The sequence below is a fragment of the Hyla sarda genome, chromosome 1 (genome assembly GCF_029499605.1).
Source record: "Hyla sarda isolate aHylSar1 chromosome 1, aHylSar1.hap1, whole genome shotgun sequence".
Taxonomy (NCBI): Eukaryota; Metazoa; Chordata; class Amphibia; order Anura; family Hylidae; genus Hyla; species Hyla sarda.
The window spans coordinates 181,590,076-181,607,805 of NC_079189.1; the positions used below are offsets into that span (position 1 = coordinate 181,590,076).

The following is a 17,730-nucleotide window of genomic DNA, read 5'->3' on the forward strand; positions in this document are numbered from 1 at the left end:
GAATCTTTACAGAAATAGAAGATCTCACAACACACATTTCTGTGTTACTCACTGAAGGAATTAGTAATGTATTTATGTGTGTTATTTACATGTTGCTGTCTTGTGTGCTTTCAGTAATCCATTGAAACATTCTGTCTTTCGGTTGTAGCTTAGCAAAAGTTTACAGTCATTTCACATTGAAACATACGTCTGAAACATATCTGGTATACCCACAGGTTACACCCTCTTACCAACACAAATCAGCCAATTGCAGTTTTTTTTATTGACTTGAAAGGGGGCCAACTCTCCTTTACAGCCATTGGAACAAGCAGCTGCTTTGGGTTGGCAAATGGAGGTCAAAGGCCCAATTCTTCCAAAAGTTGGGCATTTAGAAGTTGAACCACCATCTGGCACCTGTACCAGGCATTTAGAGCACATAATGTGAATGTACAATAAGTGCTTCAAATATGATGGCATGTTTACACGTACTGTATACTCTGATTTAGGGTCACACATAAAGTATCCACAGCGTATTTTACACTGTGGATCTGCCGATGACCTGACCCTATATTGTGCCTCCAGCTGTTTTCCTCCTGTGTCCTTGCAGCGGCATTTTGCCGATACGAACAGCCACATAGGGACGTGCGAGTTGCCGGCATTGCAGCCGCTCTGCGATGTCTGTGAGCACACTGCGCTGTGCGATGCATTATGCGTGACCCTACCTTAAGAAGGGAAGTCTTGTGATGAAAAACATATACCCTATCCGCAGGATGGATCCCTGGCCACCACCCTTCTATCTCTCTCTCTCTCTCTCTCTCTCTCTCTCTCTCTCTCTCTCTCTCTCTCTCTCTCTCTCTATATATATATATATATATATATATATATATCTATATGAAAGCTGTTTGGCTATCTTCTCTTCCATAGAGCTATATGGAGGGGGTGTGGCAGCCCCGCTTCGGTGGAGAGTAGGGGCTCCATATGGAGATTGCGGGAGGGCCAGTGGTCAGACCCCCGCAATCTAAAACTTATCCCCTATCCTGCGAATAGGGAATACGTTTTTCACCACAAGACTTCTTCTTGAATGCTGCCAATTTTATGTTTTCTAAATCAATATAAATAAATAGTTGAACAAGGAATAGAATCCACACTATAAATTCTCCAGTATAAATTCACAATGTATACAGTTTGTGTCAACCTAAAACATACTTCCCCTGAATTTTGCAGACTTAGTATACAGTGGGGATCAAAAGTTTGGGCACCCCAGGTAAACATTTGTATTAATGTGCATAAAGAAGCCAATGAATTATGGAAAAATCTCCAAAAGGCATCAAATTACAGATTAGACATTCTTATAATATGTCAATAAAAGTTAGATTTTATTTCCATCATTTACACTTTAAAAATAACAGAAAACTAAAAAATGGCGTCTGCAAAAGTTTGGGCACCCTGCAGTGTCATGCATTGTTCTCAGTCATCATCTGGGAAGACCAGGGGATGTCAATCTCAAAGGTTTTAAATGCCCAGACTCATCTGACCTTGCCCCAACAATCAGCACCATGGGTTCTTCTAAGCAGTTGTCTAGAAATCTTAAACTGAAAATAGTTGACGCTCATAAAGCTGGAGATGGCTATAAGAAGATAGCAAAACATTTTCAGATGTCAATATCCTCTGTTTGGAATGTAATTAAGAAATGGCAGTCATCAGGAACAGTGGAAGTTAAAGCAAGATCTTGAAGACCAAGAAAAACAATTGAAAACCCACGTTTGACTGCACAATCCCTCCAGAAAGATCTGGCAGACACTGGAGTTGTGGTACACTATTCCACTATAAAGAGATACTTGTACAAATATGGTCTTCATCGAAGAGTCATCAGAAGAAAACCTCTTCTACGTCCTCACCACAAAAATCAGCATTTGAACTTTGCAAATGAACATATAGACAAGCCTGATGCATTTTGGAAACAAGTTCTGTGGACCGATGAGGTTAAAATGGAACTTTTTTGCCGGAATGAGCAAAGGTACGTTTGGAGAAGAAGGGGAACAGAATTTAATGAAAAGAACCTCTGTCCAACTATTAAGCAAGGGGGTGGATCAATCATGCTTTGGGGTTGTATTGTAGCCAGTGGCACAGGGAACATCTCATGAGTAGAAGGAAAAATGGATTCAATAAAATTTCAGCAAATTTTGGATGCTAACTGGATGCCATCTGTGAAAAAGCTGAAGTTAAAGAGAGGATGGCTTCTACAAATGCATAATGATCCTAAACACACCTCGAAATCCACGGGGGATTACATCAAGTGGCGTAAACTGAAGGTTTTGCCATGGCCTTCACAATCTCTTGACCTCAACATAATTGAAAATCTATGGATAGACCTTAAAAGAGCAGTGCGTTACAGACAGCCCAGAAATCTCAAAGAACTGGAAGACATTTGTAAGGAAGAATGGGCAAAGATACATCAAACAAGAATAGAAAGACTCTTGGCTGGCTACAAAAAGCATTTACAAGCTGTGATACTTGCCAAAGGGGGCAGTACAAGATATTAAGTCTGCAGGGTGCCCAAACTTTTGCAGACGCCATTTTTTTGTTTTCTGTTATTCTGAAAGTGTAAATGCTGGAAATAAAATCTAACTTTTGTTGACATATTATAAGAATGTCTAATCTGTAATTTGATGCCTTTTGGAGATTTTTCTATCTTTCCTTGACTTCTTTATGCACATTATTAAAAAATTTCATTGGGTGCCCAAACTTTTGATCCCCACTGTATATGCAGACAGTAATATATATAGCTACCTATACACAAATTGTTTAGGTACTTGCAGTGAGTAATAATTCTACCACTGCACCAATAGAAATCTGCTCTCCGTGCATCAAGTTCTTGGTTAGCTTATGCTTACCTTGTGCTTATAAATAGAAGCTGGCCAGAAAATGCAGACCTGCAGTGTAAAATCATGGGGTAGAGATAGATCAGCATCCTGAATCTGGGATAAGTACTCCTGACTCCAATAGGCAGTGCAGCTAAGTTGGAGTCACCAAATAAAGATGTGTCCTAACTGGAAGCTAAAGCTAAAAAGAAAGTAAGCAGTAACACTACTAACCAAAGTCTATGTATAATGTTGAGTAACTTTGCAAATATTGTACATTTGCTTTCACTGGCTTGGCAATGCATTATAGGGCAGAGTTATCATATGTGTGAATATTTGTGCATTTTTTCTTTTCATTTGCACAGTTTTTCTGGTGGGGTTTCTGTGTCTAAATTAAGAAATTACACATATGTGATTTTTTTTTTTTTTTACATGGAATGCACAATGGAGGAAGAGACATGCATCAAAAATTTCCCACATCCTATGCCACCTAGGGAGAGCAATTTTTCTGTACAAAAATAATTTTTATGCAGATAACAAATTCAAGAAATCCACACTGCTGGGGTGTTTTTTTGGGAGTTGCATGACTAGCAAACCAGACCAACACACACTGTGATGAAGAGATTGTGGCTGAAGGACCTGTGATGTGGGTGTATTGGGCGAAAATTGTATTTTCTGCCTTGTGCCAAAACTATAAGAAGGGCTGAAAACAAAAGGTGTGTGGCTTGCAAGCTGGACTGGTGTACTTACCTGGAGATGTTGAGGGGAGCTTTTGGAGTAAGATACTGGAAGTCCCATGAACAAAACCCTGACACTAACTTATTAGTAACAAAGCTTGGCATGAAGTAGAAAAGTAACAACCACTGTGCAGGACTGCTGGGATGCCGCCTCCCCATTTTATATTTTTACTTTACATATAAAAAACTGTTATTTCAGTGACTTATCCCAAATATAAAGGTTAGATGTATCGGGAAAAAATTATGTTTTTGGCCTTGAGCCAAAACAAAAAGGGCAAAAATAGAAGGGTTGCGGCTTGCGGGGGTTGTGGCTAATGCAGTGAGCGTGGCTTAAAAGACAGACCTACTTACTCACCTGAAGTTTGTGGAGTAAAGTGGGGCTGAGCTATGAAGAAGAGATTTTGGTTGAAGGACCTGGGATGACATCAGTATGTGGGGATGAGCTGTGATGTGGGCAAATCAGGCTTATCTGTGATGTGGGTGTGAGCCTTGAACTGAAACAGTGCAGAAAATAGAATGGGGTGTGCCTTGCAAGCTGGACAGATATCCAAAAATAATCGACCCTAGAAGGGACGCGGCATTGCAGGAGGGGGCTAACTTTCAACTCAGACCAACGGTCACATAAAAAAAAATAAAAAAAAATTGTAGGGAGGAGGCGTGGCTGGCAGGAGTTACATGGCTTGCAAGAGGGGGCGTCGCTTGCAATATGTACCGAGGCATTCACCAGGAGATGCAGAGAAGAGGTTGTGGAGTAAAATGGGGCTGAGCTGTGATGAAGAAATTATGGTTAAAGAACCTGTAATGTTGCTGTATCTAGTGAAAATTGTGTTTTTGGCTTTGAACCAAAACAATAATACAGCCAACAATAGACAAGGAGGGGGAGGTCCTCTTAAAAATTAAAGAAGCGCTCTGATTGGTTGCTATGGGCAACTCAACAACTTTTCCTCTAGACAGGATTTGATAAATCCCCCCTTGACTCTTGCAAATGGTGGAGGTGGGTGAAGAACTGTGTGCTGGAACATACACTCATACATACACACAATGGGGGAGATTTATCATTGCATTTAAGTTTTCGCTTACTCCGGGCGCACAAAATTTGTGTTTTGACACATTTTTGACTCATGGAAAAGCATTCAAGCCATGTCCTTTCTCTGGTAGGCTACCCCTCTATGTCGAGTGAGGAGTGTCTAAAAGTTGTCTAAAACACATGGGAAATGTCATGTAAGCCAGGTTTTTATACAGTTTGTATAGTTTTTAATACAAATTACGAATTTGGGTGCATTTACAGTAGCAAATATGTGTGTGCGTGTTTATGGTTTAGATGGGTGAGAAAGCAATTGACGGAATGAGCGTTTGAACAACAACTATCTTGGCATGACTAGACAATGGCATCCACATCAATGGCATCAAGCTGTCTTATAGTAAGATTGTATTTAGTAATCAATCACAGCTCAGATTTCATTTTACTAGAGGAATATAAGAAATGAAAGCTGAGCTGTAATTGGTTGCTATAGGCAACAAAGAGAATCTTACTATAAAGCAGTTTGATAAATCTCCTCCTAAGTATTTTATTGTGGGATTGAAAGCAATATTTTGCTTGATTTATTTCTTGTATGTGCCCTATAAACAGTGCAAATTAACTTGTTTTACTGTTTAAAGTATCACTTTAACATTTTTGTTACAGATGTGCGTTTGGGCTTCAACCATATAACAGGATAAAGCAATCTTATACAGACATCTATCTAGGGCTCTGTTCACATTATTTTTGAGTCTGATGTTTTCTGTTTATGTTAGGAAAGCTCCTGTTGTATATATCAAACATACTAATAGGTCTCCATTGACGCAACTTTTTTTCTTTTCTTTACTGCATACAATTGCCTTCTGTATACGCTTTATATATAATTTTTTCTTAACTGAAAATTCTCAATAAAAACTATTTAAAAACCAAAACATAAAGGATGGTGTAAAATTACAGCCCCAGTATTCATACCCAGGATCTAAAGTACTGCAATAGTTTTTTTAACTAGCACTGTGCACTATAGTCATCTTGCTAAGTACATTTTATTGTGAAGTAAACCCTATTGTAGGTGTAAGTGAAGAATTTTTCTACACCTTTTTTTTGTGTGCTGGTAATGTGTAGGAGCACGAAATTTATTAAATGGTCACAGAGCAATTCATACATTTTGTGCAGGTCACATTTTCAGAAATTTCTCTCTTCACATACACCAAAAAGCAAAGCTAATTTTGGGCTGGTGTACTTTAGAGACTTTTCAGTGGCTTTGCACCTTTTTTGCGCCTTTTCACAAAAAAGTGCAGTTCATAAATCCCTTCCATATCATGTGTATTGCCAAAATCAGTGGATTGCAACTCAAAATCAGCAGAAATGTGTAAACCAAAAGACGCCAGAAAGGAGCAAATAAACCCTGCTTGCATCTTTTTTGCGCCTTTTCTAGACATAAAAAACAGTCTAAAGACAGTGATAAATGTCGGCCATGGAGCAGAAAGCTTTGTCTCCTATTGAACAGCTGTGAGCATGGTTCATCCTCATGACAGTAATTTGCGAAAAAAATAATCTGAGATACACTTTGACTGTAAGGCTATGTTCACATGGCGGAAATTTTGTTATGTTGTTTTACGCCTTCTGTGCACTTTTTGTGGAATGTGTGTGAAATGTAATTTCTGTGCACTCAACGCACCAATACTGGCCAAAATTAGTAAGTAAAGTTCCATTTACTTTGATGGGGCTCTGTGAAAAATTCTGCAAGAACTATTGACAAAATGTTTTTGCAGAATCCTGAATGCTAAATTTCCTCTGCGGAAATTCCGCTATGTGAATAGTACAGAAGAATCCCAATTCAACACAATGTGAAGTACATTTGGCAGATCCATAAAACAGTGGGGAAATAAAACAAACAATATATGAGAAAGTTTTATTAAGGTTCTTTATACAAATAAAATTTGATTTACTCTTATTACTTGGTTGTTGTCTGTATTGAGAGGAAGAAAAACACAATCTTTTCTACAGAGGATGTGGATGAAAATAATGATTCACTACCTTTATAGCACTGAAGTCTATCAATGTGTTCATTCTTTATCTATGTATTTTCAGCGAGGAGAGACAGCATTGCATATGGCTGCTCGCGCAGGACAGGTGGAAGTTGTTCGTTGCCTTCTCAGGAATGGTGCACTGGTGGATGCCAGAGCCAGGGTAGGTTTATAGTTACTGTTCTAAAATGTTGGTGATGTTTACAAATTAAATTTTTTTTAAATCAGAAAATACATAACAATACTTTTACATATAATTCTAATACACTGAATAAACTTTATAATATTTAAACAAGTGTGCCTTATGATGTAAGTTACTGATCTATCTATCTATCTCCTTTATCCATCATCTCACAGATGTTCAGTTGTGTGTATATATATATATATATATATATATATATATGTGTGTTTGTGGAATTTTGTGGCCAAGACAACATTGTGAGCATTTTTTGCAGTGTTGCAGGGCACATGATTGTACTGCAGCTATTGCCTTTAAGGTACAGTAAAACACTGCCCTAAGGCTAAGTTTCTACTTGTTTTTTTGGTCTGCGTTTTTTGGGTAGAAAAAAGCATGAAAAAACTTGTTGGGTACCAAAAGAAAAAAGGATGCAGTAGTGATGGCAAAAAATGTATTTAACTAAATCTAAATTTTTAATAACTACATTTTAATTAATGTTTAATAAAGTGTGTGTGTGTTTCACTTTTTTCCTCTATTTTTTAAATTTTTTAGGTAGTACTACTACTCCCAGCATGGAACAGACTGTCCCATGATGGGAGTAGTAGTACCTGTAGTAATAGACATATCACCACGGGTCTCAGTCCTGACACCCGATGCGATCGTCCATAATATAGCAGAGATGCGGCTTTATACAGCGCTCGCATCTCTGCACTATACTCCGGCCAGTGATGTCAATAGAATATCATTCATTCATATTTTCCGCCCAGAGTGGCCGGATGGTTGCAGCCAATCACAGCTCTGAGGGAAATATCAATGAGTAAGTGATCTGTCTATTAATGCAGGAAGTGCAGGGGACCATAGAAGAGCGGCCGCAGCATGTATACATTATACAGGAGGATCGCAATGGGCGATCTGTCTATTAGTACAGGAACTACTAATCCTATCATGGAACATTGTGTTCCATGCTGGGAGTAGTAGTACTACCTTAAAAAAAATTTAAAAAACAAGAAAAAAAAGTGAAAAACAAACACACACTACATTTTTATTATTGTCGGCTACATTTTTAGGTCCCCGACCGCCCACATAAATTGATCCCTGTTTAAAAATTTATAAAAATGTTGTAATAAAAAAGATAAATTTCGTTAGATACAATTTTTTCCTTCACTACTGTATCTTTTTTTATTTCATTTATTTAATGGTACCCTACAAAATTTTATTAAAAAAGGTATCTCCATCACTTTTTTGGATCGCTAAAGTCCAAAAAAGAATAAAAACCCACATATCATTTTTCTTCGATTTCTCATTGATTTACAGCTAACATCTGGCCGCAGTGTTTTTTGGCCGAAAAAACACCTTGCGGCAGAATTGGCGTTTTTCCCCCAAAAAAACTAGTGGAATTCCAGCCTAAAAGGTGTATTTGGTTTAGCTAGGTAGCATGTGGGAAAGTAACATCCATGTGAATACCAGGACTCAAGGATTCTCCAGCAGAACATTGCTCAGAGCATCATTCTGCCTCTGCCCGCTTGTCTTTTTTCCATAGCACATCCTGTTGCCATCTTTTCCCTAGGAAAGTAATGCACATTTACACGATCATCAACTTTATGTAACAGAAAACTCCATTCATTAGCCTAGGTTGCCTTTGCCATTGCTCCGTTGGCTAGTTATGATGCCCTTGTAAGCACTGGTGATGGACAGCGGCACATCAAACTGCATTGCACTGTGGGTAGCCTGCATTACCATTATCAACAGTTTGTGCTATAGTAGCCCTTTTTTTAAGATAAGAGCAGACAGGCTAGGTTTTGCTTCACACATACATCAGTCTTTGGTGCCTATAATCATTAAACAACTACACTGAAGTGGTCTGAAATGGCAGGAGGAGCTCAACCCCAAGTGCAGTTGTGCACCTACGCTGGGGTGGAGATCCTGCACTTGTGGTCCCTTGCTATGGGCGATCCCCAGCATAATGTGCATACAATGGAGGATGACTACAAAGGACCACAAGTACCACAATAACATCCTACAGCAGATAAATGAGTGAATGTGTAACACTCATAGTTTTATAAAAGAACATGAATATAGGTACACTACTGTGGTAGATGTAAACAATTACATTAGCTAACCCTCAAAACTGATGTAAAAGTGAGACATTAGCCAGAATATCTTTATATGAAGGATATACCTGAGCCCGCACACCAACGCCAAGGTTTTTCAAGTGGTACGTAATCTATCACTAACCTACCTGTGCCAGATAAGCAAAACCAGGAACCAAATTACAGCAGCATTAAGTTCGACTGGTAGACTGCTCCCCGGTTACCTCTAGTGTGGCTGATCACCTATACAATGGGAGGGGGGAGACAGGCTACAAGCCTCACCCTGGTTGGCTAATATAATGCCGCCCCCCCTGTGAATCCGTAATGCTACCCAATATGATAAAAGGGTGCATTAGTACAAACTTTAAACATTAAACAATTACATTGAAGTGGTCTGAAATGGCAGGAGGTGCTCAACCCCAAGTGCAGTTGTGTGCCTATGCCTGGGTGGAGATCCTGCACTTGTGGTCCATTGCTATGGGCGATCCCCAGCATAATATGCATACAATGGAGGATGCCTGCAGATGGTCACAAGTACCACAATGTCATCCTTCACCAGATAAATGTTTGGATGTGTAACACTCATAATTTTACAAAAGAACAGGAATATAGGTACACTACTGTGGTAGATGTAAACAATGACATTGGCTAACCCTGAAAACTGATGTAAAAATTTAGACATTAGCCAGAATATCCTTATTTGAAGGACATACCTGAGCCCGCTCTCATTGTATGTGTATTGTATGTGCTCAGCCACACTGGAAGTAACCAGGAGAAGTCTACTAGTCGGACCTAATGCTGCTGTAATTTGGTTCCTGGTTTGGCACAGGTAGGTTTAGTGTTAGGTCCCGTATCACTTGAGAAACCTTGGTGTTGGTGTGCGGGCTCAGGTATGTCCTTCATATAAGGATATACTGGCTAATGTCTCAATTTTACATCAGTTTGAGGGTTAGCTAATGTCATTGTGTACATCTACCACAGTAGTGCACCTAAATTCCTGTTCTTTGGTGCTTATAACTCTGTCACTGGTTTACTGAGTGTCCTTCCTTGGACCTACATTTTGGTAGGTACTAACCCCTGTATACCAGGAACACCCCTCATCATCATATCATCTGCAATAATTCAATGTTATTCATGTCACCTATCGGTGGTTTTGATGTTATAGCAGATATTTTTCCTAGTAGATGGTAAACATACAGTGCATTTGCTTTGTCAGATAAACTGATTTATTATATGACCTATCCTGTTGTGCAGGAGGAGCAGACACCTCTCCACATAGCCTCTCGTCTGGGCAAAACAGAGATTGTCCAGCTTTTGCTGCAACACATGGCTCACCCAGATGCTGCAACCACAAATGGATACACTCCTCTTCATATCTCAGCCCGAGAGGGACAGGTGGATGTGGCATCAGTCTTAATTGAAGCCGGAGCTTCCCACTCCATGCCAACCAAGGTAAAAGTTTGTTTACATTTAATGGGTTACCATATTGGGATTATTAGGAATGACTATTGTAAAAATTGTTGCCAGTGCAACCAAAATTTTACTTATAAATAGATTTGATCAAAGGGTTATGTAAGGATGCTTACTACTTTATGGGGACTGGCACTTATATTGACCTGAGGCAAATTAATTTGTCATGAGGGATCAACCTAAGGAATTGTGTGTCCCCTACCAAAAGTGCAGGCCCGCTCTGCAAATTAAGACCACTGGAATCCATCATGAGTTCTAAATAGCCAACCAGTAGTTTTGATCTTATGAATTGCCAGACGTTTCCTTAGGCTATGTTCACATGTTGCAGTTTCGCTGGGATTTTTGTCTCATTTTTTCCATTTTGACTTTTACTGCGATAAGTGCTATTGGAGTGCAACCGCTAAGGTTTTTTTCCCTTTAGTTACAGGAAGATTGCAGCAAAACTATGACAAAGCCTCCTCAAAACCAGGACATGTGAACACAGTCATATATAATTCTTTCATTGAGAGGGCTTTTTCTTATGTCTGAACATTCTTGTCTGCTAGAGGGCAGCACAATACAGCTTAGCAGATTCTAGTAGCTTCTGTTTCTACACCATATAGATTAAGCTTGATCTGTGTTTAAGGTCAATGTGAATATTGGGAGATATTTTTTAGGAGTTTTTTGAATAATAACATACAATAGAAAGTATTACAATACGGAACAATAATTATCCAGCCCTGCCAGGTCACAGCAGCGTGTTGGCTGCTCGAGATCTGTCATTCTGGACGATAAGAAAAAACAGGGAATGAGGAAACAGCTTGGCAATAGGACAAATGGAGAGAGAAAAGCATTAAGGTGGACCAAGGGGAAGTCTATAGTAACATCAAGGTGCTCATACATGAAGGAGGACTAAAGTTCCTTTGGTGGCCCCAGACCAGAACAATGAACCCAGATGGTCCAACAGAATAACATTATTTGGTGCTCACTATGGATCACTTGCTGCTTGTGCGTGTCTATATCTTGTGGGTTAATTCACAAGTGACATATTACACCTTATTGATGATGCATCCTTTATGTGCAATGGTTACAATAAAATGTTCAATGGAATAAAAGTGAACATGGTTTATATGAATGGAGGGTGGACCCCTACAATCATTCCCTATAGTAGGCTCAAGGAGTCCCTGGCCTAAATGGGGTGGGATTATCTTTACCAAAAAAGTGTGCTATTAAATGCTGTCCTGTTCCAAACAGTGATTGTCTATTTTTCTATTGTATATTGATAAAGCTATTTTCTCTATTGTATATTGATAATGGGAGTTATGTGTTATGCTTATGATCATAGCACTCTAGCCTACAATGTAACAGTGAAATACAGCTGAATGATTTACCTGTCAGAATATTTATAGTGTTATTTATAGTATTTTGTTAAGAAATCAAGTTTGTATAGTCAATTTGGTTATTTACCCCTGCAGAAAGGATTTACCCCACTGCATGTAGCTGCTAAGTATGGAAGCCTAGATGTGGCCAAACTCCTCCTTCAGCGCCGTGCAACCCCAGATTCTGCTGGCAAGGTAAACCATTGTGGTTCATTTTACATCGTATGAAGAGACTCCTGTATATTTGTTACGTTTTATGTTAACAGTGTTCCCAATGTTGTGTTCTCACTACAGACATCACTTTCATGTAATGACATAATTATTTTAATATGCATTTTCTGTTAGTATCTTTATTTCCTACAGTGTAAATGCCTTTAACTTATGTGTTAGAATTTCAGTAACTAACTGATTTAACCCCCATAACAAACGCGCCCTTTGCAGAACGGGCTCACACCACTTCATGTTGCTGCTCACTATGACAACCAGAAGGTGGCGATGCTGCTACTGGAAAAGGGAGCTTCTCCCCATGTCACAGCCAAGGTGAGATCTGAAGTCTCAGTTTTGCATCCGAGGTTGTAATTTAACCGTAAAACAGATTTGCTCTTTTTTTTCTTAATCAGAATAAGTCAGGATCAGTATATTAGCGCAACATAGTTTTCAGATTCATAGGTTTTAAACATTTATTCACAGTAGTTAGTGGATCAATAATAAAAGTACTATGGGGAGGGTCAATAGTGTGTTTATTATAGATGGTTTGTTTACATAATGCACAACTTATAATTACATATAGTAAAATATAGAATTTAAGATAAATCTCTGTCTCTGTTACAAATACCAGAACATATATCTTGCAGCTTGATGCAATGTGGCATCAGTTTTATCTATGTGTTTTTGGGGGAAAGCTAGGATTGCATTTAGCAAGGCCACTGTATTTTTCCCCTCTAGCTGTAGTAGATGACTGCTTTCTTTCTTACAGCAGACACTCTACTTACTCTAGACAGATCCCTCTACTGATCTTGGATATGTTCATGATCAGTAACCAGGTCACCGCTAAGGTTCACCCCTTTTCTTGTGTATACAACACAATGGGCCATCCGGCATGAGAGTACTCGTAATGAAAATTAACTCACGATCATGAAGAACATTTCACAGAATACTTTTTCTTTATTTCCACACCATGCGTCTACAAAGACAGAAAGTGCTTGGTGAAAGTGCTTGGTGCATAGGCAGAAGAAATCATATAATCTGCATCTCCCGGGCCATGGCCCAGGAGATGCAGATTATATGATTTCTTTTGCCTATGCACCAAGCACTTTCTATCTTTGAAGACGCATGATGTGGAAATAAAAAAAAAATTTTTGTGAAACGTTCTTCTTGATCGTGATTTAATTTTCATTACAAGTACTCTCATGCCAGATAGCCCATTGTGTTGTATACATGAGTTGTCTTAGGAGCTTGATGGAGCTCTTTCTGGGACTGCCTCTATGCACACCTGTATGTTTATTGAGCCGAGGATTTGTGCAAATCTATTTTGTTAGTGTGTTTATACATCCCTTTTCTGGTAACATCAGTTTATACACTGTCTGCTGATAACGTTACCCATTCTAGCCTTTAGGTAGCCTATCTCACATTTTATAGTGCACATTAATGGCTCTAGATAGTGGTATTACATGCACAATATGAAATAGAAAATTATATCAGTCAGATTATGGGGCAGTGCTTAATCCTTTGATTTTTCTGATATTATAGAATGGTTATACACCGCTGCATATAGCTGCCAAAAAGAATCAAATGCAGATAGCCATGACATTGCTAAACTATGGAGCAGAGACCAACATTCTAACAAAGCAAGGAGTCACCCCACTTCACCTGGCGGCCCAGGAGGGACACGCTGATATGGTCACTCTTCTGCTGAACAAACAATCTAATATTCATGTTGGCACTAAGGTAAGTGTTGTTTAACTCAAAAGTATTCAAGAACTTTGGCTTTAGATGACATGTGTCAAGACATTCCTGGTAAAGCTAACATTAGAAGTAAAAGCAGATGACCTTGAGCCGCCCCACCTTTACTGCAACTTATGAACTTGTTCTGGGTTTTTACGCTTATGTAAATCGATCAATCCAGAAAATTAGTGCCGCAGTATAAACAAGGGGAAAAGCAGAACAGCTCTGTGCCTGTGATGAAAGTTCAGGCTCATACCTTTAGATACTTGGAACCCCTATTTCCTGCAATAGTATGGCCTTCTCTGTTATATTTGGCAATTAAGTGGCATTACATAAAAATCACCATTACATTGCTTACTGTGTAGTATGGGATATTACCTAACTTAACTGGAAGATACGTCGCTTAAAGGAACTTGTCAGCTATACTGGACAGCTGTTAGGGTACAAAAGCAACCTGTACCTTATAAAATCAGCTTTGTATTTCTCATCCAAGTGTCAAGGAAGCAGGGCCAAGATGCTGAAATGCCACAGCCTGCCATGCCTCTCTGCATTTGCCCTCACCTCCTAGACCCTCCTTGACTGATATATAGGGCTCTGGACTGGAAGGTTAGGGGGAGCAAGGTGGCTTGCTAGGCTTGAACATCTCGATTATGCCTTCTTGACACCTGGTTGAAAAAAAAAAAAAACATTTTATAAGTTTGGCTACCACTATCAATTCCAGGAAAGATACAGTTTCCTGGAATAAATTCTGCTGACAGATTCCCTTTAAAGGGGTACTGCGTCGCTAGATATCTTATCCCTTATTCAAAGGATAGGGGATAAGATGTCTGATTGTGGGGTCCGGCCACTGGGCCCCCCGTGATTTCTTTGCAGACACCCGGTGTTCTGAACATTATGTTCAGAGCGCTGGATTCAGAAGGCTGTTGTCGTGATGTCACGTCACGCTCTTCGCGATCAGACATATGTTTAGATGAGATGTTTAGCAATGGAGTACCCCTTTAAATGAAAGGCACAATCATGTTGTTCCTTGTGTGTAAAATCTACAGTGGTTAAACCACTTTATTAGATTGTATAGCAAGATTTAAAAAAAAAATGGAACCATAGAAAAATATTAAAGCCAAAAATGTCTTCTTATATGTATAAAGCGGATGTCATATATTTGCCACTAGAAGTCCGTATGAAATACAGTGATATAATTTAGGTTTGAGAGTGCACATTACACCTTACACATTACACCTTAAAGCTCACTTATAAAGTTTTTTTTATATTGCACACAGAATGGACTGACTCCACTGCACCTTGCAGCCCAGGAGGACAAGGTGAATGTAGCTGAAATACTTGCAAAGCATGGGGCAAATCTAGATGCTCAAACCAAGGTAAGTATCCAGAAAGACTATGGGCTGAACATTTACAGGGTACATTTAAGTTTCAGGGCAAGACAGGTGACAACAGGGACAGGTTCCAGTGTGGGGCTGCCCTTTTCAGGGCGAGGCAACACTAGCCAAGAAGGGCATTATAGGGAATAGTGTAGGGTGGTTAGAAATTCCCCCCTCCGTTACTTCCCTCCCCACTACATCATTTCATACCTGGACCTCCCTCAATTGGTCACCTGATCAAGGTATATTATTCATATTCGAGTTTTCTGATGGTGGTATACACTATACACCTTGCGCACAGCAGTATTATTTGTGAGTCCTGTCATGGCTTTTAAATTAGTAATGAATAAAAGCTAAGTTTTATTTCAATTTATGCCATCCTCATAACTGAATCTGTTACAATTGGCGGAGGACGCTTTGATTTATTACATCCTTGGTCTAACTATTCCCTTTATAATAATAGTTTCTGTGTGAATATAGGATTTGGCCCAATTGGTTTTAACAAGTAGCGGAGTAGAAGACATTTTATTACTGAAAAGATGAGTATAGGGGTCGTCTTGAAGATTCCTATTAGTGGATATTGTGCTAGACGTTGACATTAGAGATGAGCGAACTTACAGTAAATTCGATTCGTTACGAACTTCTCGGCTCGGCAGTTGATGACTTATCCTGCGTAAATTAGTTCAGCCTTCAGGTGCTCCGGTGGGCTGGAAAAGGTGGATACATTCCTAGGAAAGAGTCTCCTAGGACTGTATCCACCTTTTCCAGCCCACCAGAGCACCTGAAAGCTGAACTAATTTATGCAGGAAAAGTCATCAACTGCCGAGCCGAGAAGTTCGTGATGAATCGAATTTACTGTAAGTTCGCTCATCTCTAGTTGACATGAATGGGAAAACTAGCTATGCACAACATGCCAAAGTTGGAAATAAATAAAGAGCCATACAGGGTACCTCATACTGCTCCACAAGTTGGGTAAAAGATTTTAAATCATCCCCATCAAATATGTGTTACATAGTGGTAATCCCTAACTCCAACCTTTTACATATGTTTAATAAAATATTATCTAAAAAAATAAATGCCCCCTAAAACAGTATTTTTTTTCCATTGGATTCTACTGAATCAAATAAGAAAATGACTGCACACAGAGTAAAATGTTATGGCTGTAATTCTTATGGCGGTAAAAATAAGTGCTAGGGGGCTAAAGCTTTTGCTGTAACAATATATATAGACTATACACAGCCAAAAAGTTAAAAAAAAGTAAAAAAAATACAAATGGCTAAATTTCTAAGCTCAAAACGAGATAAACAAAGAGAAGGGGGACAGAAATAAGAACAGAGAAATCCATGCTTTATCGCTGGTACTGGTGGACAACTTTTTTTATACTCACAACAGACACTGAGCCGGAATGCTGGTGGTGAACTAAGGGCTCCTTCACATTAACGGCTGCCCCCGTTAATAAATGCCCCTTATCAATCCGTTTGCTTTGTGTTCCGTTTTTTTTTTAAGGGGAAAAGACGTTGCATGCAGTATTTTTTCTCCCGTCAAAAATAATGGATTAGAAATGGTTATTATAAATTTAACATTGAAATATATGGCAAACGGATGAGCCTTTATGTCATCCGTTTTCACCCGGTTTATAATATCCGTTTTTGAACCGTAATTACTTCTGAGCATGCTCAGAAGGGGTGAAAGCAGCAAACACCTGCAATGCTGCAGGACTACTACTACTCCCATCATGGAACAGACTTGTTTCCATGATGGGAGTAGTAGTTCCCCCGGCTGCGGGAGTCTGGGGGCGGCTGGGGAGGCTACATTAGTGCTTGTACTACTACCCCTTCATGGAACAGAGTCCGTTTCATCTTGGGGTAGTAGTACAGGGGTTGAAGGATTGATTGCACCAAGTCTCACTTCTGAGACCCGATGTGATCAGAAGTTATTAACCAGGGAATGGGTGATATGCTCTGCTTCCCTACAATGTATATAGTGTCTTTTACTTTCATTTTTAAATCGTTTGGGGCCCCCAGCGGGGTCTTTAAACTACTATTGTGCATAATCCCAAATTTAATCCCCCCCCCAACTGTGCATATTAATTTATTCCCCCCCCCCCCCCCGTGTGCATATTTAATAATTCAGTCCCCCGCTGCCTGCTCCTCATTGTCTTGGGCAATGACAGCACACAGTCCATACCTGACAGAGATGGGCAGCAGGGAATGGAGGGACATGTCCTCTCTGGGCTCTGTTATTGCACTCCATTCCCCCCTGCTGGTACATGTCCCCGCTGCCCGTACTCCAAGCACAATCACAGCGCACAGCCGGAACATGTCAGTCTATTGCCCACTGCTCCTTTCCGTCAGAGATGGGGATGAGCAATGGGGAATAGACTGACATGTTCCCGCTGTGCGCTCTGATTGCACTTTGAGTGCAGGCACATGTTGGGTACCGGCGTCGGCAAGGAATGGAGCACAATAACAGCGCACAACAGGGACATGTCCCTCCATTCCCCGCTGCTCATCTCTGTCAGGTACCGGGAGGAGCAGTGGGGAATGGACTGACATGTCCCCGCTCTGCGCTGTCATTGCGCAAGAAGATGAGGAGCAGGTAGCGGGGGACTGAATTATTACATATGCACATGGGGGGAATTAATATGCACCTATTGGGGATTAAATTTGGGATTATGCAGAAAAGTTGATTT

General features: G+C 39.8%; 1 protein-coding gene across 31 annotated transcripts in view; it reads left to right on the plus strand.

Moving 5' to 3' along the window:
- Positions 1 to 17,730, plus strand: part of ANK2 (ankyrin 2) — a 634,142-nt gene that overhangs the window by 467,466 nt on the left and 148,946 nt on the right. For 27 of the 31 annotated variants that reach the window (XM_056565107.1, XM_056565143.1, XM_056565099.1 and 24 more), the window contains 6 exons: positions 6,687 to 6,785; positions 10,145 to 10,342; positions 11,815 to 11,913; positions 12,160 to 12,258; positions 13,468 to 13,665; positions 14,940 to 15,038. In XM_056565107.1, the coding sequence (XP_056421082.1) occupies positions 6,687 to 6,785; positions 10,145 to 10,342; positions 11,815 to 11,913; positions 12,160 to 12,258; positions 13,468 to 13,665; positions 14,940 to 15,038 (792 nt within the window). The remainder of the gene's footprint in view (positions 1 to 6,686; positions 6,786 to 10,144; positions 10,343 to 11,814; positions 11,914 to 12,159; positions 12,259 to 13,467; positions 13,666 to 14,939; positions 15,039 to 17,730) is intronic. The other 4 variants (XM_056565133.1, XM_056565287.1, XM_056565297.1 and 1 more) reach the window with 1 other exon arrangement.